This window comes from Crotalus tigris, unplaced genomic scaffold (assembly GCF_016545835.1).
Source record: "Crotalus tigris isolate CLP2741 ecotype Arizona unplaced genomic scaffold, ASM1654583v1 scf7180000017666.27876245, whole genome shotgun sequence".
NCBI lineage: Eukaryota > Metazoa > Chordata > Lepidosauria > Squamata > Viperidae > Crotalus > Crotalus tigris.
In genome coordinates this window covers 3,287,542-3,312,265 of record NW_024096551.1, presented here as the reverse complement: position 1 = coordinate 3,312,265, position 24,724 = coordinate 3,287,542, and the positions used below count along the sequence as shown (strand labels likewise).

The following is a 24,724-nucleotide window of genomic DNA, read 5'->3' as shown; positions in this document are numbered from 1 at the left end:
AGATGTTATGGAAGAGGAACAAATTTTATGACAAGATTTTGACAAATTTTAAAGTAGATTTACAAATGATAAGTTACAAGAATGACATAGAAAATGATATTATTTATTGAACATATAAAAGACAGTGGCTGTTGTCTTAATAATTAAAAGGGCTTCAAAAAATAAATCAGGAGAGTGACATGCATAATTTTCCTTTATTGGATTTAAAAAGGGGACTTGTAAAGAATTTTGTGAGAAGGAGAAGCAAAAAATTAAAAGCAACCAAGTTCTAAGACATTATTTTAATGGATTTAATTTCAATATTATTATAAATAAAAGGAAGGAATATAAAGTTGGTTTATTTGATCAAGGTTAAACATACATACAGTTTGTAATCTTTAACAGACATTTGCTGACATTTGCTATTGTAAATTATTGTAAAGTGATCAGGTCCTCCGTTTTTCATAACCTCTAATACATTTCTAGTTTCCCATTAAATTAATTCTCTGTTAAATTATTTGATCACATATTATCAATATTATTCGTCTGCTGCAAAGTTGACCTATTATCTTACATATTTTTCAGATGGAATGTATCTCTTTAAGGACACATCCTAAGGGTTGTCTATATTAGTCACATTGCACAGCAACCAGTTAACTAGTTAACATTATATGGCAACTAGAAATGACAAGGCTTTATGGATTTGCTTATAAATATGATATCAGAAGAAGAGATTGTTTCTTGTATTTTAAGAGAAGGAGAAAAATTATTAAAATTGTTTATATTTGTGATGATGGGGGAAATCACTGATATTTTTTCTTTTGTATTTTTCTATTTTTTCTTTTCTGCATGTTCTTTTTTTTTCTTTTTTCAAGATTGAATTAGTTTTTATTGTTGTAACTATAGTCTTTAATAAAATTATTATTTAAAAAAATGAAGTCATGATCACAACCCATGTGATCTTCATTTAACAATGACAATCAGGTTTGCTAAGTTCCATGGTCATGTAGTTTTTCAGCTTATAACCATGTCACTTAACAATGGATTTTCTGGCACCAATTATTGTTGTTAAGTGATGACTACCTATATGTTAGTATGCAGTATTTAGCAAAACTGTTAATACACTTTCTGTGTGGTGGTAATCTTATTGCTATTATCTTATTTCTAATCAACAGATTCTGCCTGTAGAAAAAAACAGATTTGTAGTTTCTTTTTTTTTATTCTTGGGCCCATAGTAACTCTGTAAGAATCTGGACCTCCTTGAAAGCTTGCATATAGATATCAAGAGGCATATGCATTAGGCTCAGAATGTATACCTTCTCTTTCACTGGTGGAGCCAAAAGTAATACAGGCACAAAAGGAAAAAAATGTTCTATACATAGCATTTTGTGTCATTTTAAAACAGACATAAAATACACATAATAAATTAGAATCTAATGATGGTGAACTTTATAGTGCAATTTAAAAGTTTAAATAAAAATTCGGAAAAATGGAAAAGCTTTCATGGAACAACATTTAAGAAAATTAAAATCTTGCAGAACAGCAGTGTATGCCTCTTATTCAGCTTCCAGTGACTTCCACTCAGCAGCATGCCAGGATCACACAGACGGTTCCATCATTACCTGCTGAGTGTAAGTAGAATAGTAGAAGAAAGGCATCTAGCGACACTTTTGTTCTACCACCATAATACCATTGCTTAAGATTCATAAGATAGATACAAAGATGACTTTACGCATGCAACGAGAGAATCTAGTATACCATTTGTAAAAATTTCAGAAAAAAAAAAAGAAATCTGAACACAATTGGCTGAACAGCATGTATCTTTAAATTTCACTGATGGGGGAAGTGGGGTAGAGCAGGAACACTCATTTTTTGTTATGTTCATAGATGATGTAAGAGTTCAAGTCTGCAATCGTAGAAACTTAAGCCTGAAAATAAACTCCTTAAGTGAAACAAATACTTATATCTAAGATAGATATATCTTATCTGAAACAGATATATAAAACTAGTTCGCCTCTCGCAGTGCACCAAAGATAGATATGCCAGCGCCGAGCAGAGTGAACTAGCAGGCTGTCAGAACTGCATTGTGTTTAGCATGTGTAGATTTTCCTGACATTGTATGCCTACACTAAATAAATACAGGTAGTCCTCAATTTACAACAGTTCATTTAGTGACTGTTCAAAGTTACAACAGCACTGAGAAAATGATTTATAACCATTTTTCACACTTATGACTATTGCAGGATCCCCATCTTCATGTGATTTACATTTGGATACTTGACAACTGGTTCACATTTATGACGGTTGCAGTGTCCTGGGGTTATGTGATCATCTTTTACAACTTTCTGACAAGCAAAGTCAATGGGGAAGCCAGATTCATTTACCAGCCGTGTTACTAATTTAACAACTGCACTGATTCACTTAACAAATGTGTCAAGCAAAGTTGTAAAATGGGCAAAACTCATCTAACAAATTTCTCATTTAGCAACATAAATGTTGGGTTCAGTTGTGGTTGTAAGTCAAGAACTACCTATAAATAAATAATAAACTGCATGTCTATCAATTACCTTTAAGATTTCTCCAATGTAGCAAAGCTTTGTTTGTATTAGATATGTTTTTAGTATTGATTTCAGAGGGAATACATGTAAAAATCTTCATAGTAATCATTTTAAAATCCAATTCTGCAAACAAGCACATAAATGTCTTTTTTTATATAATAGCAGATTTTATAATATGAAGAACTGCTAAAAAGAGCTACAAGTTCATCATGATTAGCAATAGTTCTGTCCAAGTCTAAAGTTATGGTACTTGAAATCTTCATTAGAAGAGTTAATGGGAATGGGAAGTATTAGTTTAATAAATCATATAATTTTCTCCTATAAAGTTTAGGTATTTGCTTTACCTACATGCACAGTCACAATGATTATAGTGGGCCATCTGTGGTCTGCGGACAGCACTACTATCCGATTGGCTGATCCCCCTCCCTCTCACCAAGAATTTGAAAAAGCTGGATAGAGAAGAGCAGCCTGCCTGAGCACTGGACTACAAAGAACTGACTCCCCCCATTACCATTTGAACAAATCCCTCTGAATAAGACCAGATAATGAAAGGGAACCATGACTCACCTTTGGACTCACCAGGGAGATCCATTTCAAGCAAGGGGACACAAATGCAGATACATTGCTCAGACTCCCTAACCTTAAAATTATACCTTACACAAAAATCCATCTGCTGTTTTGCATATGCAAAAAAGTCAAAGCTGCAGAAGTGAAAATCTTTACATGATATCCAGCCTGGTTATATAAATATCAATCACAAATTACCAAAGCCTACAACATGGAGGCAGGGAAGATGAAAAGGCAAATTTGTTCTTATGTGCAACAGCTCAGAACTTATGCTGGTCAGAGATACATTTTTGTAGCTTTATATAATTTATATGTAAAATAGTGGAAACAAGATCCTCCCCAAAACAAAGATCACCTATATAATATTTTATTTCACTGGTCATATATACATTTAGAATGTCAAAAGTTGTTAATAGCATTTCTAGGTCACCATTCTGTTTGAAAATCCCGAGCATCAGGTATTTTTATCTAAATGTTTAAAGGAATGTAGACCAATTGTCAACGACCATGTCCATGTGTTAGAACTAATCTAATCTTGAGGCAATCATGTTCTTCATGGGCAAAGTCTATGACATAGAGACAGGGAAAATGAAAAGACCAAATTGCAGTCTTATGCAACATACAACTCACTGTAGTCAGGAAGATCTAAAAACAGTTTTATATAATTCATATATTAAACAATACATTTCAAATCAGCAATCTACAACTTGGTTGTCTTTAAACTATTGGGATTTCTGCCTGGATATTACGGATTAATCTACAAATACAAATATTTCCCTGTGGAGAAGGTTGATCTGCAAACATAAATAATTGATAATGTAAGGGCTCTTTCAAGAAAGATTTATTAAAAATGGGGACAATTGTTAGCAGTATTAGAAGTTTTCCTTTGGAATTACACTGAATTCATTTAAGCTTTTAGTCCCTTTAGAATTAAATCAACCACATTGCTTGATTAAAATATGCTTGAGAAAGTCATTCTTAAATACCTAAAATATTTCAACAGGTCCTCTACAATGTTGTACACATAATTACAAAAGGAGCAATATATATTAATATATAGTGTACGTTAATATATGTATTGGATCTATTGTCCTTTGGGATCATTTTGACTTTTGCTGATCATAGTTTTCAAATATATTAATTTGGTTATTCTTTATTTGTATTTGTTAAATACAAAATGCACTTTTTTTCTGCAATATTTCACTTGTTTATATCCCCATAAACAATCCTGCAAGAGAGGCAGGCGGAGACAGATTGACTGGCTCAGAGGTTCCCAGTGAGCTTTCATGACAGAAGTAATCTAGAATCTGGTCTCTCCAGTTCACCTAATTACTACACTCCAATGGCTCTCTAAAGAAGAGTAAATAGGTATACTTAGCAGACCCATGGCAAGGCTCCCAAGTAGTCAACCCATTTAGATTTTCGCTTGTTTAGCAAGGAAGAAATTACTGAATTGCTGCCATGAGTTAGACACAAGTATATGAATATTGATGAGCAACTAAACTCTAATCATCTGCTGATAGTATCCTCAACAGAAGGCAAGATCATTTCTTCTGTTTCCTAATGATCATGAACAGCTGAGAATATTGACTGAATTTATGTTCAAAATCTATTGTATCTTTTACATCAAGACTTCCAGCTGTTGATGTATGATCAGGATGCCCTTTCAAATAAAAAATAATTTTAAAATCACACCTATATTTTTAAAACAGACCAGAGAATCTAAAATATTCACCCAGCCAAACAAAATTTCTCAGCTGTATTGTAGGAAGAGGATTTTTTTTTATCCCCAATAGTGTATATACATGAGCCTTGAAAATTGCAGGAACTTTTTCAGGCAATTTTTTAAAAAATTGGACACGATTGAATGGAAGAAAAAAATGTAGAAATAATAATGTTAGGATAAAGAGGTTACTATTTAATTACAAACTTGTTGCTCTTCCTAACATTTAAAAATCAAATCATCTTTCCAGTTTACCTAATCAGCAAGATTTATAAAGGCATTTTTTTTCTCCTAAAAAGATAAGGAAATACAGTGGGTTTGTATGCATTTTTAAACCCAGTTTTCTGGGTTTTGTAGAAGAAGCAAATCAGAATTAATTTAGATTATTCCTGATATGTGGGCAATATCTGATTCTGCATTATATACTAAAAAACTTTCAAAAAATAAAGACAAATGTATGCTCATTCTTAATTCATAAATGAATATTTCTGTCGCTTATGTAAACTTTGTATAGATGGTTAGAACATATTTAATTTAGTAATAGCCAAATAATTGATATTATTATAATTCAATACATTAGTTAATATATTTTCTCTTATAACACATATGAAAGGTATCATTCATGTCTATCAAATGCAGATATACACTTAACCTTAATCTGAGGTATCACTCCACTCTAATATATAATTGATTTGACATCTATAACAAATTATTTAATTTTTAGTAGCAAATTAAAAATATTGTTAAGTGCTAAGAGTTTCTTTATGAATGAAAGATGAGGAGAGCATCCTTCAAATACAGAAGGAAAAATAATATTATGGGATAATAAATCATTTGGAATCATAGGCTCAAAAAAATTTAATTCTTTTGCCTGGAAACAGCATTACCTAACTAGGTAATACATCAGTGCTAGTGAGTGTGGGGTTTCTCTCTCTCTTTGTTTATAATGGCTTACCTTGCTAGTTTTAGTGAGAGTGTTTCTCTTGGTAGTTCCTTGATTAGGGCAGGGGTCTCAATACCTGGGCCGTGGCTTGTTCGAAACCAGGCTATAGGAGAGATGGGTGTGTGCCTGCATGAAGCTCCATTTACACAAGTGGCAGACAAGTGCACATGCACATGAAGCTCCACTCATGCAAGCGGAGAACACATGTGCTGGTACATAAAGCTCTACTTGTGCGAATGGAATTTCGTGTGTGAGTGCCCTCTGCTTACACAAGTAGAGCTTCACTCAAGAGCACAAGCATCCTTTAGTTGTGTGCGAAGCTCCACTTGCACACAAATGGAGCTGTGCATGCACATGTGCACCTGCCACTCACATGCCCTACCCTGTACCAAGATAGAAAATTGGGGACCGCTGGATTAGTGTATTATTTTCTGCTTAATTATTTGTCTAGTGTTAATTCCTGCTTATCTAATTATAGCCTGATGGAGAGGATGTGTTCTGATCTTTTTGTTTCCACCTTAGCTTTTTGTTGACTCTTTTAAATGGTATGCAAATATGGTTTGTTTCTATATTTATTGATGCATGGTTTGTCTGAATGACAAGCTTCCAGAAATTTCCTAATGGTTTTGGATTTAGCATTTGTATAGGATGCACACTATTTCTGAGTTGAAACTATGATTAAGTCCGTTCATGTGTCATGATATTGACTTTTTACATTGTCTTCTGATTGCTAGTTAGTGTTCATAGGTGCATCTGCTAGTCTTCTGTCTGTCTGACTTACATAGTAGTTGTTACAATCCTTATAATCTATATTATAGATGACTCATTTTTTGTCTTTTTGGGCTACTGGGTATTTTGGTTAAGCTAAAATGTTTTGGAGGGCTTTATTTAGTTTGTGTGTTATGGTAATATCTATGGTTGTAATACTTTATTGGTTGTTTCTGAGGTATTTTTGTTGTATATAATAATAATAATAATAGTAAAGTTGGAAGGGACCTTGGAGGTCATCTAGTCTAACAGAGTTGGAAGAGATCTTGAAGGTTTTCTAGTCCGATCCCTTGCTCAAGCAGGAAACCCTATACCATTTCAGACAAATGGTTGTCTTATCTCTTTTTTAAAAATCTTGGGAGTACCTACAACTTCTGGAGGCAGTATATAAGCCTGACATACCTCTCTGTTCAATTGTATCATTACCATTACTTTGATAATGGAGCACTTGATTAATGTAGGTTGCTTTTTTACGTTTCTAACTTGCCATCAGGAAAGATATGGCAAATGAGACCAGGATTTCATCCTCATCTATTGTCCAATCTTTGATTCTTTGAAGGCCCTCTAGTAGAGAGTTGATGGACTGTTTGCTTCTTACTGTGAGGCACCCAAGCTTTTTTGTTAATTGTTTTTTCTTATATTGTATGTAGGAGTCTCTGGTAATGATACAATTGGACAGATGGTATGTCAGGCTTATATGTTTTGGGGCTTCTATAGAAGCAGGGGAGGATGGATCCACTGCTTCTACATCTGTATAAATGTGGGTGGGTGGATCCTAGATCAAGCCAAATCCAAAAACACTAGAGAATTACTGGAAGCCTGGCACTCTGACAAATTGGTCATCAATAGACATAAACAACTTCTATATACTAGGCAAAAGAGACAGTCAACAAGCCAAGAAGGGAACAAAAACACCAAAACCTCCCTACCAGCAATCAACATCTAAATGAACATGAATTTATACCAAGACCAACAATCAAGAAGTAAACAATACCCCAATCAAGGAACTGTCAAATGTCCTTCCAGTAAACAGCCCAACTAAAGAATTTTCAAGAATTGAATGGGCATGCCATTAGAATATAAATTGAGAGCAAACCCCACTTCTTAGTACCACTGAAGATGTTACAACCAAACTTAGAGACCATCAAAGACCCCTCAAACCTATTATTGACTGATGACTAAATCTCCTATGAAGAGAATAGGCAGGGGGCAGCCAAGAATCAAGAAGTCTGGGTTTTGAAGGAAAGCTGTGGTTTCTGAAGTAGAGTAACAAGCAGAAAGGTAGTCCCAAAGGTGCTTTTCCAAAAGGCAATTGGTTCCAGTTACCTCTTGAAAAAGCACTTTTGGAACAACATGATCTGGATGACTGAGAATCTCCACAGACATTAAGCAGAAAAACAATGGATATTTGGCCAGATATTTCCACAGAATTATTATAGAGATAATATACATAATATAAAGAGAAATTATGTTCACAGTGGTTAGCTATCATTTGTTTGTACTGTATTGAATATAGGCAATATATATGTTCATGTTCAATTTCAAATCTGCTCAAAGAAGCTAGCAATGTGGCTGATGAAACATCAAAAGTTTATTCATTGCCTTAAATGGCATTGGTTGAAAATAACTTTACCATAGGAGGTTCCTTCAAATATTATTTCCATTTACCTTTCCAGTAAAATCTCCCATTATAATTAATAATGGATTCTATATACTATTTATAGTTTCACTAACTTTCCTACAACTGTCTCCTTCGGCAGGACAGCCATTCAAAAATTGGGAGCAGAAATTTTTGAAAAAGTATATGAATTCCTCCAACAAGCAAGACAAAGGAATGCAAGTGAAGATGAAGTTAAAGAATACCTTGGAAAATTGGTATCTCGGGCAAGTGACTGCTTTGAGGTAGATCAGCTTCTTTATTTTGAAGACCAGCTACAAGTCTCAGAAGATATTTTGGTGAGATAGTGTATCTGAGAATGAATTTTCTTGTATTATCTGAAACCACTAGATTCAGTAGTTTTAATTAGAAATAAATGCATTGTATGATTAATGAATAACATAGAAATACTCTTTGGAAAAAGTGATGCTATAGAATTACGTTTTTATATAAAATCAAAAACATTCTCTAAGTTCAAATGAAGTTGGTGAGAACTTACAAATTTCTATACAACCAGTGTTGATATTTAGTTCTTATTATTTTTTTTTCTTTAACAATTCCTACATTATTTTTTATTTTATTTTGCATGGCTGATTCCTTCAAATGAAGAAATAGCATTCAGTAATCTGAGTTTTGGCTGTGTTTCTATAAGGGAGCAGTACAGGAAGTGGAAGGATGGAGGAAAAATAAAACATTTTATAATTTTCATCATGCAAAGTGAGTGAACAGTTCGATTAATTGCAATTAATTGGATTTCAGTTGTTATATACCTAGCAAACATTTTCACTGTGGAAAAAGGGCTTTGAGAGTGAGGATAATTTTTTTCCTACTCCCACGACTTTGCAGCCTATCTGCCTTTCTGCTGCTTACAATGCAAATAAATAAAGTTCCTTGTATTGATGATCTTTCCTTGTACTGATGTCTTCAAACAAACAAATCATACCTAAATATGTGAAGAAATTACATTAAGTGTCTTCAGTCAAGGTTAACCCCTGGTAATTTCATGAACATAGCCATATATATCCTTCTAGGCAATGTTTTAGAAATGGTTAGCTATTGTTTTCTTCTTGGTCTAGCCTACAACCTTATATTCCCTGATAGTCTCTCATCCACTTTCTGTGTAGATCCAACTCTGCTTAACTTTCAAGCCCAAATAAGGTTAGCCAGGATGTGCAAGCTGCTGAGGCATGTAGAAAAAAGAAAACTAATTTAGAATGACAGCATGTCTTGAATAGGTATTTCTTACAATCTAAAGTAGTTTTGTTCATCACACAGCCAAACTGTGGATAGTTTTTAAATAAGTACATGAATATTACTTTTTTCACAATTAATACATAGCAATGCTCAGCCTAAATGTTAAATTGTGCATACTGTGCTAAATTCCTTATATCTTCAAAAGAGTTACCCTTAAAAGCATTGCTCCTGAAAGTTTCCTTATATGCTTTGAGATCATGTGAAATAAACTTAATTGCTGTAGACACTGATAACCTATTGTACCCTCCAGGATCATATAGTTATTTCAGAGACACATTCATCAATTCCTGGAGCTTTGACATTATAATGTAAACAATAGAATATTATTTGAGTGAATAATATATCTTGCAGCATTCAAACTTTCTAAAATGTACTGTTGATAATGTTTATAGTTTCAAAATCATTTTCAAGCCATTCACTATGTTTTCTAGGAATAATATCAGGAATGCAATATTTATTAACATATTGGATGAAATGACACCCCATAATACTGGTATTGTGTGTGTTTGTATGTATATATGTATCTGTGTATGTATCCGCTATCCAACATAAACTAAGACCTCAGAATTTATTGTCTCTAATTTCCCATAATCTGCCACTGATTTAGAGCTACATTTAGACATGTAAACTCTCTTCCAATACACATGACTGACTCATTCATTTCAGAAGCAAGTTGTCTCTAATAGCAATAGATAAGAAGGCTGTTCACTAGGTAAAATGGGTGGTGGCTGCTGTGAGGATTTCTTCCTGCCACAAATTTGGGTGATAGTAACATTAATATATTTGGGTAATAGTAAGATTCACAGAGGGATAGAATCAAGATCATGTGAAGTATTAGTACTGCTTTATAAGACCTTCATAAGACCACACTTAAATACTGCATCCAATTTTGATCACCACGATATAAAAAAGATCTTGAGACTCTGGAAAGAATACAAAGAAGAGCAGCAAAGATGATTAAGGGGCTGGAGGCTAAAATATATGAAGAACAGTTGCAGAAATTGGGTATGGCTAGACCAGAGAAAAGGACTGAGGGTGACATGATAGCATTGTTCCAATATTTGAGGGGCTGCCACAAAGAAAAGGAGGTCAACCTATTTTCCAAAGCAGCAGAAAGCAAGACAAGAAATGATGTAAACTAATCAAGGAGAGAAGCAATCTAGAACTAAGAGAAATTTCCTAACAATGAGAACAATTAACCAGTAGAACAGACTGCCTTCATAAGTTGTGGGTGCTCAATCACTGGAGGCTTTTAAGAAGAGACTGGACAGCCACTTGTCTGAAATGGTATAGGATCTCCTACTTGAGCAGAGGGTTGCACTAGAAGACCTCCAACATTCCTTCCAACTCTGTTATTCTGTTATGAACATTTTTACTGCAATTGTTAAGTGAATACTGCAAATGTAAAAGGAATGGCATGGTCATTAACCACATGCCATACAGTATTTGTTAAGTGAACCAATTATTTGCTATGAGGTGTTTTTTGCTGGAAACATGAAGTGAACCTCAATTTCTGGCAAAAACATCATAAATCATGGTCACACGACTGCAGGACACAGCAAACAGTTCTAAATGTGAGTCAACTGCAATAACATTACCTTTGGGGGTGAGGTGGGGGGCAATTGCCAGAACTTCAAATCTGAGACATAAATTCAACCCTGTGATTAGGACATTTTGTTGTTTCAGAAACTCTCCATACTATTAGAAGGTTGCTGTTGCAGTTTCTTTCAGATGTAGCTTCTTACTGGTGTATCTTTCTCTTGCTTTCTTTTAGAATAATGCTGCTTTCTGGCTATGGTTTGGGAGGAATTAGCATTAGAGATTTTCTCTAGCCTTACTAGTTATGACAGTGCAGCCATTTGCTGGAAAGGAGAAAAAAATAGAGCCCTTAACACTAAAAATTTGGCCAATCATGCAAACTGTTGGTAGATTGGATGTTCTTCTAACCTGCTATTTTGTATTCTTGTTTTGATGATTTATTACTTCCTGATTTTAATTCTTTTGGCATTTCTGAGGGACAAGCTTTAATATAAAGTAATTCCTTGGAAATGCATTAAAGAATGATATATAAATTGATCCACAGGATTCTTAATAAAGGGCTCTGGTGATGGAGTAAAACCTGCCTTTTTATTATAGGTCTTTTTACTTTAATTTGAATATAAGGGGGTGGAAGCAAATTATACTACAAATTCTTAATAAAGTGAACAGGTACAGACTGTGGCTATTAACCTTGCCCTTCTGACACTCTGCCTTGCTGCATTAACACTGATGGTGTCAGAACAAGATGAATAGATGAATTGTGAATATGGTCTTGTATTCTGTCCAAAAAAGTTGGAATGAATTTCAAGGAACCTTATATCTTTCTTACTTACTTGTTTATTTGTTTGTTTATTGCTTGCCTTTATTACTTTTACCAATAATTCATTATGGTGAAAATATGCAACACATCTTCTTCCTCCTATTTTCCCCACAACAACCTGTGACATGAGTTGGACTGAGAGAGCGTGACTAGCCCAAAGTCACCCATCTAGCTTTTATGGCTAAGCAGAAACAGAACTCATGGTCTCTTGCTTTCTAGCCTGGTATTTTAACCATTAGACCAAACTATCCCTCCCTCTCTTTATTCTTTATTAAACTCTTCTTTTAGTAGGCATATTTAACTCATCTAAGAAAAAAATTATAGGAAATGTACTGTTAAGGTAAGAGATAACACAGGCAAGAAATAAAATTGCAAAATAAAATACACAAAGAGCACTTTAAATGAAAAATGCAAAAGGTCTGAGTGAAAATGATTTAGGTGAAAAGATTTATTTCTTAATAAGAGAGAATATAGAGGCTAAGCATAATTTCTGAGATATTGTTTGGAGAAATAAAAGGTCCTGCCCTACCCTATCAAAAAATAATCATCTAAAACTAAAAAAATCTTTAAGAAGACTTCCCCCTTTGACTGTAATGTTCAGATGGATTCTTCTCTTGATGAACAGAGAATCAGACCTTAATTATTCAGGCTATCCTGATATGATAATTATCCTTGTAGAGGGTAGAGAACCAAGGAATTTGCAATAGTGATGAGAGTGAAGTTTCTTTTTCTGAGCTTGTGGGTTTGTTTCCGAACATTTCATTATCATTCATATTTGTAAACCAGCCTACAAGCTCAGAGAACGAACCTTTACCCTCAACAAGGAGTTCTTTAGAAATTAAAACAAGAATTGAATTGCAGTTGGAAAACTACTGGCAAAGTATCAATGCAGTCATAATGCAATCCAATATTGTGTACCACTTAGTAAGCCAGCAATAGCATTTCTCATGAATTGAACCTGCTAGCAAGGACAGTCCCATATAAAACATCTTGATGTACTTTAGTTGATATCATGGTATAGTTATTCATTTGCACATTAACTGATTCAGAAATGGCTACAGCTGGTATAATAGAGACAAGTGTCTTTCTAGCCACTCTTGGCACCAGGAACACAAAGATGGCAAAAAAGCATTTAAAATGTGGACTTGTTATTTCAGAGGGATTCAGGTCCATTCCAAGAATGCTCCATTTTTATGAATTTAATGTTCAATCAATTAAATTGGAATTGGATGAGTAGACAATCAATCTAGTTGGGTATTTATAGGCATGTGCACCTCATTCATTGCCCAGCACTTTTTGAATAGATCAATTAGAGGGATAGAAAAGGCTAAAAGTCACAATATCAATTATAATCCTGAATTACTCTGTCCCCAGTCCAGCAGAATTGGGTTACATGTTCTATTGGATTCAGAAGGAAAGTTCACAGAGTATGAGTACTTTACTCCAAGCCAGAATAAGAAATCTGCACAATAAATAACATGAAAGGGCAAAGCATATTCATGAATACTGAAGATCCCATAACATTCCTTCTACCAGTCAGAGAACCCCACAGAAATGAAGGTAGACAGATGCCTCCAAAGTCATCAAAACTGCAGTACCATCACAGTTAAGTTTGCAAAGTTCATTCTATGAGAGTTTTTGACTAGCTTATAGAAAGCTTTGATCCTTATTACCCTCCTTTTCAATGCTTTCATTTCCTTGAACTTTGCCAAAAATAAGTTCTTCTTATCTTGTGCTTGGAATGCTTTATCTGTTTCTACTGAAAATGAGATTGTCAAATGAAGACGTATTTGTTTATAGCAAGTGGTAAATACACCTTTCAAAACTAAGGAATATTTCTTTCTCAAGGCTTTGAAATGAAGCTGAGAAAGGTCACCCTACTCTGTACTGGTATTCCAAGAATAGGGCAACAAATATACACACACCATTAACTAAGCATAATTCTTTGGTAACTAAAATAATTGCTTGTATAATTTTGCATTACATACTTAATCATGGGAAGATAAAGTTTTATATACCTAAGGGAAAGGTAAACATCATTATCTAATTTATCCTTGTCAATCTGGCAAAACCATCAGAACTACAGATTCCCAAGCATCAGTTTCTGGATTCAACATAATAAGAAGGAATGGAAATCCAACAACTGGTACAAAATGGTATCAAAATGCCAGGAAGTCCAAGATAATGTGATTGATGGCATAAAAAAATCTTTAAGAGACTAATGAAAACCAGAGAGATAGTGTTCCCACCTTCTACTTCTCATTGCAAATTTGTACCATGTCCCAAAAAGGTTCAAGTATTCTCATTATCTTATCCTCTTAAAAAGCTTAATCACAATAGTTAATCTCAGAAAGTATATAATCTATATCTTTTAGTTGTAATGGAAATTGTGATATCATCACTTTCTCTGTTACTTGATCCAAAATGTACACTTGAGGCTAGTTTATAATGTTCCATTTTGCCCGAGTCTAGTATTTACTGTAGTTTAATTTAAATAATATATACATAATATTAGATTTTTACTCCTTGCCATTTTTCACAAATTCATGCACACTTGTTTATGTCTTGATAGCCTTGCTCTGATTACAGTCTTATTGTGCTGAATGTTGTCAAAAACAGAAATGTGCTTAATTTGTAAATTCTACTGACCGATTATCTACTGAAAACGGAAGACAGAAAAGATGAACTGCATACCACAATGCCGAAGTAAAATTCATTTAGAATTGTGCCAACATTTTGGAAAGCAGCAAAAGCTGAATCTTTAACTGGTATCTTAACAGGAGAACATCAATTTTGTTTCAATATTCAGTGATGATTTCATAATTGTATGTAAACATAATAAAATCATGTTGGATTAGATCAATTACCTATTTCATTTAAATTTCAATCTTCACACTATGATGGAAACTAGAATATTTTTTCATTTTTGAGCAATTGATAAATCTTATTATTCTCTATTTTCAACAGACCATTAGATTCCTGTTCTATCCACAGACAAAAGGACTATGTAGGATATACACATCTGCTGATTGTGTTAGCTTTCAAAAAAAAAATAAACCTCAGTTGGATTTCCTAACTACATGTAACAGACTGAAAACTGACTGGAGCCCTTTATTTTACCCTTCAAAGTGATTCCCTTTCCTGGAATACATTCAGTAGTGGGATTCAACCAGTTTGTATCAGTTCAGTGAACCGGTAGCTAATATTTTGTTGCCCAGGCCCAGAACAGACTTCCAGAAGCGGCATCCACACAGAGAACTGGCATCCACATTTGAATCCCACCACTGGATACACTATTGAAGTTCCAGGAACACATACAACACTATGGAGGGGAATGCAGCGGAATGGAACGGAACAGAACAGAAAAGAATACAATTCTTAAACAAATTTATATAACTGCCCAACTCACAACCTTGGTGACTCTGGACAGCTTGCAACATTAAAAATCCACAACATACAAACCATGAGACCCAATGCCCTCTCTGGCAGCAGCAACACCAACCAGATTAACCACTTTTATCAGATCTATCTCCATTCTTGATCTCCATCTCATTAGCAGCATCACTTGGAAGGGTAAGAAAAACATTTTCATACTATTGAAAACATTTAACTTCCCAGTCATAGTTATGTTTAAAATATAGCGCCCATTGTGAAAATACCAATAGAGAGGAACAACCTGTAAATTCTTTGCAATGGAATAACTTGGTGAACTAAATGGAGATTTTAAACACAGTTGCAGGCCTTCCAGGACTTATTCTTTCCACTGAATTGGAACAATTACTTTGGACTTTATTTGGTACATGTACCTAGCCTAAGAGGATCCCCAAGCTATAACTAGATATAACCAGCGGTATCTTATTTACAAGAATTCCAGAAACTTCACTTCTTTCTTCTTCGAGTTTGTGAGCAGTTGTGGCTCTTGGTCTGGAGCCACAGTGGGATGGAGGGAAGACAGGCATGTAGTAGATACTACGCTGTCTTTTGGGTACAATCATGGCATCCCAGTGCTTCTGGATAGCTGTGGAAATTCTCTTAATACTCTCCTATCATTGCCTTCTCAGTCTTAATGAAAAGGACACAGCTACATAAACCTGTGCAGGCATGGGAACCTGCTAATTTCCTCATAAAGGAGCCAATTGATTGTGCAAGTGTAGTGATTTCTTTCTTTATGTGATCCCATTTTTTTGTGATGCTTGACAATTGTCGTAATAGGTTTCCATGCACCCAGATTGCACTCATGTAGTTTGGACTCAAACTGCAGACATGTTAAAGCAGAGGTCTCAGTCTCAAATTACCATATGAAGCTTAGCCAATTGCTCTTCTCCAAGAGTCTCTCTTCTCCAGAGAATTTTCGCTTATCACATGTATTTGATTTTGTTAACAGTACCTATTTACTCCCACATTAGCATTGCAGCTCCTCAATACCAGCACTTAATCAACGTTCAATGGTTCTTTGATGCTTTGGTGCAGCTGCTATAACATTTCAGCACAGCCAAAGTAGCCCCTATCTACCCAAAACCAAAGGAACCATTGGCATGGAAGGCCTTTGACCTGTGGCCAGATATATAGCCCTTACCTGGGCTAACTCACTAGGCATGGAGCCAAGTCCTCTGGAGGACTGCATATACAGCTTGTGTATATGAGGCATCCTTTGATGTTCTGTCCAACTCTTCTAAGCACTGTTGTAGGCCATAGATCATAACTGAGGCTTCTGCTTAAAAGCTGCATTGAACATTCAGAAGTGGGGTTGAAAAGCACTGAACTTGTTTCAGAAGGGGGGGGGGTAATGTGTATCTTATAATAACACCCCATTCTCTATTTATGTTGCTATAATATATGTCAGATGCAATATTTACATTGCTTTCAAGAGCACCTCACAGGTTATTGTATAATGCAGCTTAAAATTACTAATACATGAAGCTACCTGAAACAATAGGTGGGAATGTTCTTGGATGAAGAGATGCTGACTAGGGAATGGTCAAATAAGAGGGAGCGTAGACAACAGCTGCATAGTAAGCAGAGCAAGAGGCTCAATAATTATCTAAGTTATTGGGCTGTAAAGGTGATGGCAGGAGAATTGTACTTTCAGGCTTGCAAAATTCTGTTACTGTAGCTTTACTACAGTACCAGTATAGTATCAGTTTACCTGATAAGGAAGATACCACCAAAGCCAAGCCTGGTTTATCATCCAAGGCTGATAAAAGGACATCCAATCAACTTGACCCCTCATCAGTGCTGGATCCCAGAAGCTACTGTGTATAAACCTGTTCCATATAAATAGGTCTATTCCCTGAATCCTACAGTTCTAGCCCTGCAATCTGTTAATGTATTTGTTTTACCTGCATTTAGCTTCATTTTATTCTTCTGCATCCCATTCTATATGACCTAGGACACACATCCAATCTTGAACTTCCAGGAAAGATAAAATACTGCTGAGTATATCAGCTCTAGCTGTCCTATAGATCTATAGCAGCTTATTATATATCTAAATAACATGGCAGACAAGATAGATACTGATGGGAATTGCAAGTCATCCTCAATTGAAGGGACATGTGTCCCATCATACTTTTATTTATTAAATTACTGCATGCCAGACATTTGTGCTAAGAGCAAAAGATCAAAATCATTTTAAAAACGAGGATGAAAACTCTCATGATACACCATGTATTCCATATATTTCAATCATTTGAAATTTAATTCATCCCCAAAGCTCTAGAATTATCTTGCCTTGTTCTTACATTATTCACTATTTCCATTTCCCATTTTCCCTCTAAAGATGAATTTTTAAATTAGATCATCACAAGTGCTGCATTGCAAATTGTCACAAAGCCCTAGTTAGCAATAATTTGAATTAATGTTTGTTCTTTCACTCTGTACAAGTTCATCCCTTTCCAGAGAAGAAATGTTCATAATCAAGATGTGAGGGAGTTTTGTTTTCCTCCTTAGGAAAACTATTATCTCCTGAATCTTGACTATCACTATATGAAAGAATTGGCTAGGAAAGGTAAGAATATTTTTGTGAATTGGTACAGTGAGATCAATTGCCTATGTTTATTTTTAGCATGTTGGTGCATGATTGATCATCTTCTTGAAACAGAAGGAATCTAGTAACACCTTTTCAGATTAACAGATTTTTAGTAAAAGGCATTAGCTTTGGAGGGCTACAGCTAAGTACCTAAGCTGTTACAGGCATCTTATGAAATAGCTGCAACTCATGGAAATTGATCTTTTCTAAAATGTGTTAGTCTGAAAAGATGCTAGTAAATACCTCCTAATTTTGGGCATCATAGATTACCATGTCCTTGAAACAAAGTGCATTGTTTATATCTCTCCTTTGATCTCAACTCTCTATTATTGCCTTGGCCATTCTCTTGCTCACTCCTCTACAATATTTACATATTTATTTATGTAAATATATTTATATATTTATAGCACCCATATCCAGAAAGATTCTGAGTGGCATGCACAAAACATCCATATTAGCCAAAGAAAATGTATGTTATAAAGTAGTTGTGTAAAGCCTGGAATAAGTAAAGCTTCCTTGGGCAATGCTAGAGAGAGCCTCTAGAGCAGGAGTGTCGTGATGTATCACAACTTTTTTTCTATTGCCGGCAATGGGGTGGGCGCAATTTTGCCATGATGCATCTGGCCCATGGGCCAGCAGTTTGACACCTCTGCTCTTGAGCCCCCCCCTTAGGTAGATGATCCAAGTGAGATAGATGACTGTTAAAAATGGATCCGTGTGGAAAAACTAACTTAAGGGTTGGGGGAGAACAACAATGAATGGAAATTTTTCCATAGGCTGAAAAGAATTCAGCTATGCCAAGTGACTATCCTTTCTGGATTATGCTTCCTGGAAAGCTCAAATGATCATGCAAATTCAGTAAAAAGCTATGAGCATTCAAGACATTATAAGATAAAAAGAATTAAGACTGAATTCAAAATTGGGATCCTGGCTGTGTGGTACCTAAGTCCCCTATGCAATAAAGTAAAAAAGTTTTCCTGCATCTTCATAAATCAGTCAAGACATTTTCTAACTTTTTTTATTGTTAAAAATACACAGAAAAATGCACTGTACAGTAAATGCAGTCTACCTTGTCAAAACTGAATAGTAATTGGCCAGATTTCAAGAGATAAATAGTGTAAAAGGCGAAAGATTTATACGATCTGAAGAGAAACCAGAGTATGAGTTAAGAACTGCTCGGACTTCAAGTTAATGGTAGAATTAAAAGATATACATAACTGTACATATAATTGTATATATAATTACATTGTATAGAAAATGAAGCTTATATAGAGGTTAAGAACAATGTATCAAACTTTTGTACTATGATAGGGACTGATAGGAAAATTCACTCTGGAATGTCATGCTTGTCCATTGTTGTTTTAATTGTATTATGAATAAAAATTAAAAAAAGAGAGATAGATAAATAGTGCTGTGCTATACCTTTGGCCAAGTGCCTTAGTGTAATGATGCTAAGAAAAAGACTCAGGCATGTCTTGAGCAGAGGTTTGAAGCTGCAGAACACAGCTTCACACAGCTTGACAAACTCTGAGTTTATTGTTTCTTATATACTTTTTACATACATAGGCTTTACCATTAACTGCTGACATTTTACATTTAGAAGTTTAACCTTTAGTTGTTGACATAAAGTAATTGAAAAATGCCTTCATATAAGCAATTATTTTCTAGTAACACATTACCTGTTGAGAGCAGATAAAAACAAATACAGGTAAATTAGAAAAGGAGAAAGAACTGATAAAGACAAGAAGAGATAAAGACAGGAAGAGATAAGGGGGAACTTAAAGCATATTGTTTATTTAGGTAGGTAAGGTATTAAGTCAAAAGGGGGTGATCTTTTGGCTGCTTCCTTGGGACAAAGGGTATCAAAAGGTTATGAGGTTTGTGGGGGGAATGCATGGCAGTTTGCTGCGCGTGCAAATTCCCCCACACCTCGCTATGCTAGACCCCAGTTATGATATTGAAACAAGAAAGATCAATTAATTTATTATTTATTTGAAAAGTTTATATTAAAAATTATTCATTTCACAAGAGAGAGAACAAAGGGAGAAATCACACCTTTCTTTTCATAGTTTGCATAATAAAAAGAAAAGAACATTTTGATTGGGCAAGGAAAAATCCTCTGTCCAATTATGTCATAAGAATTAAAGCATCCAATAATAAGTGAGCATTTAGGATTGAAAAGAGTATTGTATTTTGAATAAAAGTAAAAGAAACATTTGCAAGGGGGAAAAATGTAAGAATGGATATATGACAGTTTTCCAGAAGATGGGCTTGACTTCTTGTTTTGTTCAGGGAGGCTTGAAAATTTTATCTACAATTTATCAAGTACTTCTCTGCCAGAAACTAGTTTCTAAAATCCTTTTTTCATTCTCTTTGAAAGTTAAAGGCTTACGGCAAATTATTAGCAATACATTTGAAAAAGGCAAATTTAAAATATAAGAAAACCCACATTAGTCAGCCATGCAATTGTACTACACAAACCATATTGCAAGTATTACAAAGTCCATCCTATTACAAAGTACCTTAAAGCTACAATAATTAGCTAATCCAGGATGATTCTGCACACAGAACTGGAGAACAGCCCTGACTCATATATTGGCTTTGGCCAAAAATGTTAATTAAAACATAGGGAAATTTGAAGTTGTTATACATGAAATAATTTTTAAACATTAAAGCAAGTGTTTCTTGTTAATATGGCCTTGGCAGCTATGTCTGGATAGTTGTATAAGTGTCCCATTTTCCAGTTTGTCTCCATAAAAGTGTATTTTCCAGTCAGAAACACAAACTGTCAGTTTACTTATTGTTCTTCTTAGACATAACAACCATTGGAGCAAAAGTGGATCGCTTTAATCAATTGATGAGCTTTATTGGCTTGCAGAAATAGCTCTGAAACTCTGCAAATCACTATGCTCAAAGTTGTATTTGAAGAGATAGACAAACATTGCACTAAAGCTACTACCTGTAGCTTTAATACAAACTGAGAAGTCGGATTTCTATTTCTCAGTTTGTATTAAAGCTACAGGTAATCCTCGAATTATGACCACAATTGAGCCCAACATTACTGTAGCTAAGTGAGACAATTGTTAACTAAGCTTTTGCCCCATTTTACAACTTATCTTGATACAATTGTTAAGTAAACACTTCAGTTAAGTTAGTAGTATGATTGTAAAGAGAATCTGGTTTCCCATTAATTTTGCTTGTTGGAAAGTTGCAAAAAGGTGATAACATGACCTGGAACTATGGATATGAGCCAACTGCCAAGTGTCCAAATTTTGATCACATGACTATCAGAATGCTGCAACAGTTGTGAAAAACAATCATGTCACTTTTTCAGTGACATGATTGTAACTTCTAACAGTCACTAAGTGACATGTTGTAAATGAGGACTACTTGTGTTTGGTTATGGGGATAATAAACAAGAAAGTAAAAAGAATTTGCAGAGAAGGATGCATCATTACTGAATTTTAATAGACTTCTTGTTGGTTTTATGTTATGAAAGAGATAAAGAAAACTGCAATGGGGAATTGCACTTGCTTGGACAAAATACACCTGAATAATAAGTCTTTATCTTCCACACTCAAAATTATAAAGAGTAAATAGACAGACAAATAGACAGACAGACAGACAGATAGATAAAGACAGACAAATAGACAGGCAGGCAGGCAGATAGCCAAAAAACAGACAGATATCATTCAGTTTCCTTGCAGAAAATCCTAAGTTTCTATCCCACTGTCTGGAGATAGGAAAAAGCTGAAAATCTTAAGAGAACCATGGACCATCATGCAGACATTGGATTCATTTTCCTGTGTTTGGGCATTAAGGTTCATGAGGAAGCTGGGAGGTCAACAACATAAAAATGGTAGATGTGACTGAGCAACTGAACACACATTCCTATTTACATGCCTGGGATGGGTGCAAAATGGATAACTCAGATGTTCCTATAATAATTGCTTCTAGTTTGAAATACTGGTATATGTATTGAAAGAGAAAAATATCATCCAAAAATAAATGGAATAATTTTTATCGAGTATGCACAACTTTGGAAGGAGAGCTGAAATTCATATTTGATCCTTAGCTGAAATGTCTTATATCAAGAATGTAAGGTGGTTCTAACTTTTGACCTAAAATTCTGAATCATTTACACAGTGGCATATAATTTGTATTTTGTCAAGAAGTACTTCTCACTCTGCTTAGTGAATTTTATTCTGTGATAGAATTTGAATTTGGTTTCCTTTTGATTCTAATTTTCCATCTTGAGTTCATTCCATTCTGTTTCTACAATACATGCAATTTTTACTCTTTATTCCCCGGAGACAATGCATTTTTTTTTTGCAAAACACTTTAAATGAAGAATTGCTTGACATTAGGTTTCATGCATCTGTTGGCTTCCCAACTATCCTCAAACAAAATAATAAAAATTAAAATAAAATAAACCAAGAACTCATATGATTTGTATAGAACCAACATGGAACTAAGGAGAAATTTTCTAACAATTTTCTAAAACAATCACTGAAATGACTTGCTTCCAAAAGATATGGGTCCTCCAACATGGAGGCTTTAAAAAGAGACTGGACAACCATTTGTCTGAAATGGTATAGGATTTCCTGCCTGAGCAGGGGCTTGGTCTAGAAGATCTTCAAGGTCTCTTCCAGCTTTGTTATTCTCTTATTTCATATGATAAATCTTGTACAAATTTTTGAAAAGTATGATCATGTGATGGTAGCAACAACCAAAATAGGTTCTGACCCTTTGGATTGAATTGATTTATCTTCCAGCCCATAATATTTGGGGAAACTGGCTGTATATCAGCTTTTCTACATATGCTAGTTCATAGAGCAAAATTCTCTTGTGAATCATGTGTGTGACAGGATTACTGCAGATATGTTTAATAAGAATCAAGGATTGCATTGAATAAAACCCAAGCCATTGTGCTCAAATATCAATATTGTCACCATGCACTCCATCAAAGGAAATATTTATTTAGCCTCTAGAATGCCATTTCATTGTATATTTGCCTGTAATGGGGCTTGAAAATGGCCAATTCATTTTATTCTGAAATAGAAGTACATTTAAATTGAAATAAGCCCACATTTATGGCTAATCTACTTTACCATGAAGCTCTGTAAATTAGATTAGGCAACCCTGACCTTCCAGGTTAAAGGTAAATGACAACCAATGGTTACTGCTAGCAGTTAAAAAGGCAAGCAGGGAGGTAGACAGGCAGACAAAGGTAGGTAGGTAGGTAGGTAGGTAGGTAGGTGGATGGATGGACAGATAAGTAGATAGATAGATAGATAGATAGATAGATAGATAGATAGATAGACAGACAGACAGACAGACAGATGGAGACAGCAAGAGAGAAAGAAAGAAAGAAAGAAAGAAAGAAAGAAAGAAAGAAAGAAAGAAAGAAAGAAAGAAAGAAAGAAAGAAAGAATTATTAGAACATCTCCAATCTAGCCAGTGCGGTATAGGTTTTGATTAAGATATGGTAGAGAGGAATAGCTCTAGAATAGGAATTGATTATGCTCTCGTTAGTTGTTACACTTTGCAGGTGTTACAAAGAATTCTCCTTATTGTTCCCACAAAATATCGCAGAAATATGGACACACTTGGCAAGGAATACAATCAATCTGTTTCTGCCTAGTGAAGATACCTGGAGATGAGATGCCAAGGTGAAATAGGTCAGATATTATATCATCTAAAAAGGAGGTTGCCAACGGCTAGAAATTGAGCTAGTTTATTGAACATGCAGTTGTAAGAAGGGAAAAGAGGGCACAAGTGGAAGGAAACAAAAAGAGAGATGGAAAATCGAGGTTACTCTTTAATCATGTTTCTGCCACCCACACTCTATATCTGAAAGAGATCTGAAGTATATCTTATATTTTACAGTGCCAAAGCATAAGACAAAAAAAGTTAGAAGATGAAAGGGTTTTTTTTAAAAAAAAAAATAAGGAAGCTCATATACAAGCTGCTAGATAAGCACTTTCAAACTCCCAGGTAGAATCATAAGTAGTTTCTTCTATCTTAGGTTGAAGCTTTCAAAAGACACAGGACTTCAACATTGGCCTCTTGACGGCGAGGGTGTGTGTGTGTGTGTGTGTGTGTGCGTGTGTGTCTTTTTCTCTAATAGAGAACTGATCAATTTGTTGCTTGTTACACTGATTGTTAGGATCTATGTGTTCAGACTTGTAACTAATGGCACCTTTAAAAGTATCTGTGCAGGAAGCATTTGTGGAAAAGAACCTGAATGCCAGAATCACGGCCCTAGAAGTGTTGCACTATAAGGAATGAGCCAAAATAAGTGCCCCAAGGGCTGCCTCCAAGATCCACATGGTTCTTTGAGACCAGTAGTGTGCATCTCCAAAACAATTTTTTTTGTGCAAAATAGAGTTTATGACTCTGAAATGGCAGTATCACAGTGTTATAATATTGTCAAAGTATAGTTCCCTCATGAAGGTGAATATAATGGGGTTTGCTATATCAGCAGTTTCATATATATGATTCAGATTCAACTCTGTAAATGCCAGGAAACCATCAGCTTCCATTTTCTCCATGAAATAGCAATATCCACTTTCCTGAGTCCTCTAAAGTTGTTGAAAATCCCTTAGAATGGTTGAAATGGTGTTAAGCCTATCTCTTTCCATTGTACAGTACTTTTCTTTATTTTCTCTCCAGCTGCTCCTTGATGTTACAGTCTTATCGTGAATAAAAGATGCAATACAATGCCAGTATTAACAGACAATTAGCTAACCCTGACACTCACTCATCAGGCTCTAATTATAGACCAGAAGTCCGTCAATGATGTCATACATCTATTTTATTAATGAAGTAAATATACTATAAAGCATCTGAAACAAAGATGAGGGGGAGAGAGAACAGATAGATGAAAGA

At 34.8% G+C, this 24,724-nt stretch overlaps 1 protein-coding gene and 1 pseudogene across 3 annotated transcripts in view; both read left to right on the top strand.

Annotated features, from left to right (window-relative positions):
* NEK11 (NIMA related kinase 11) overlaps nt 1–10,016 on the top strand; it is a 101,434-nt gene extending 91,418 nt beyond the window's left edge. For all 3 annotated transcript variants that reach the window (XM_039336230.1, XM_039336231.1, XM_039336229.1), the window contains one exon: nt 8,299–10,016. In XM_039336230.1, the coding sequence (XP_039192164.1) occupies nt 8,299–8,503 (205 nt within the window). In that variant the 3' untranslated portion in view covers nt 8,504–10,016. The remainder of the gene's footprint in view (nt 1–8,298) is intronic.
* Nucleotides 10,017–16,750: 6,734 nt separating this feature from the next.
* Nucleotides 16,751–24,724, top strand: part of LOC120304931 — a 53,750-nt pseudogene continuing 45,776 nt past the window's right edge.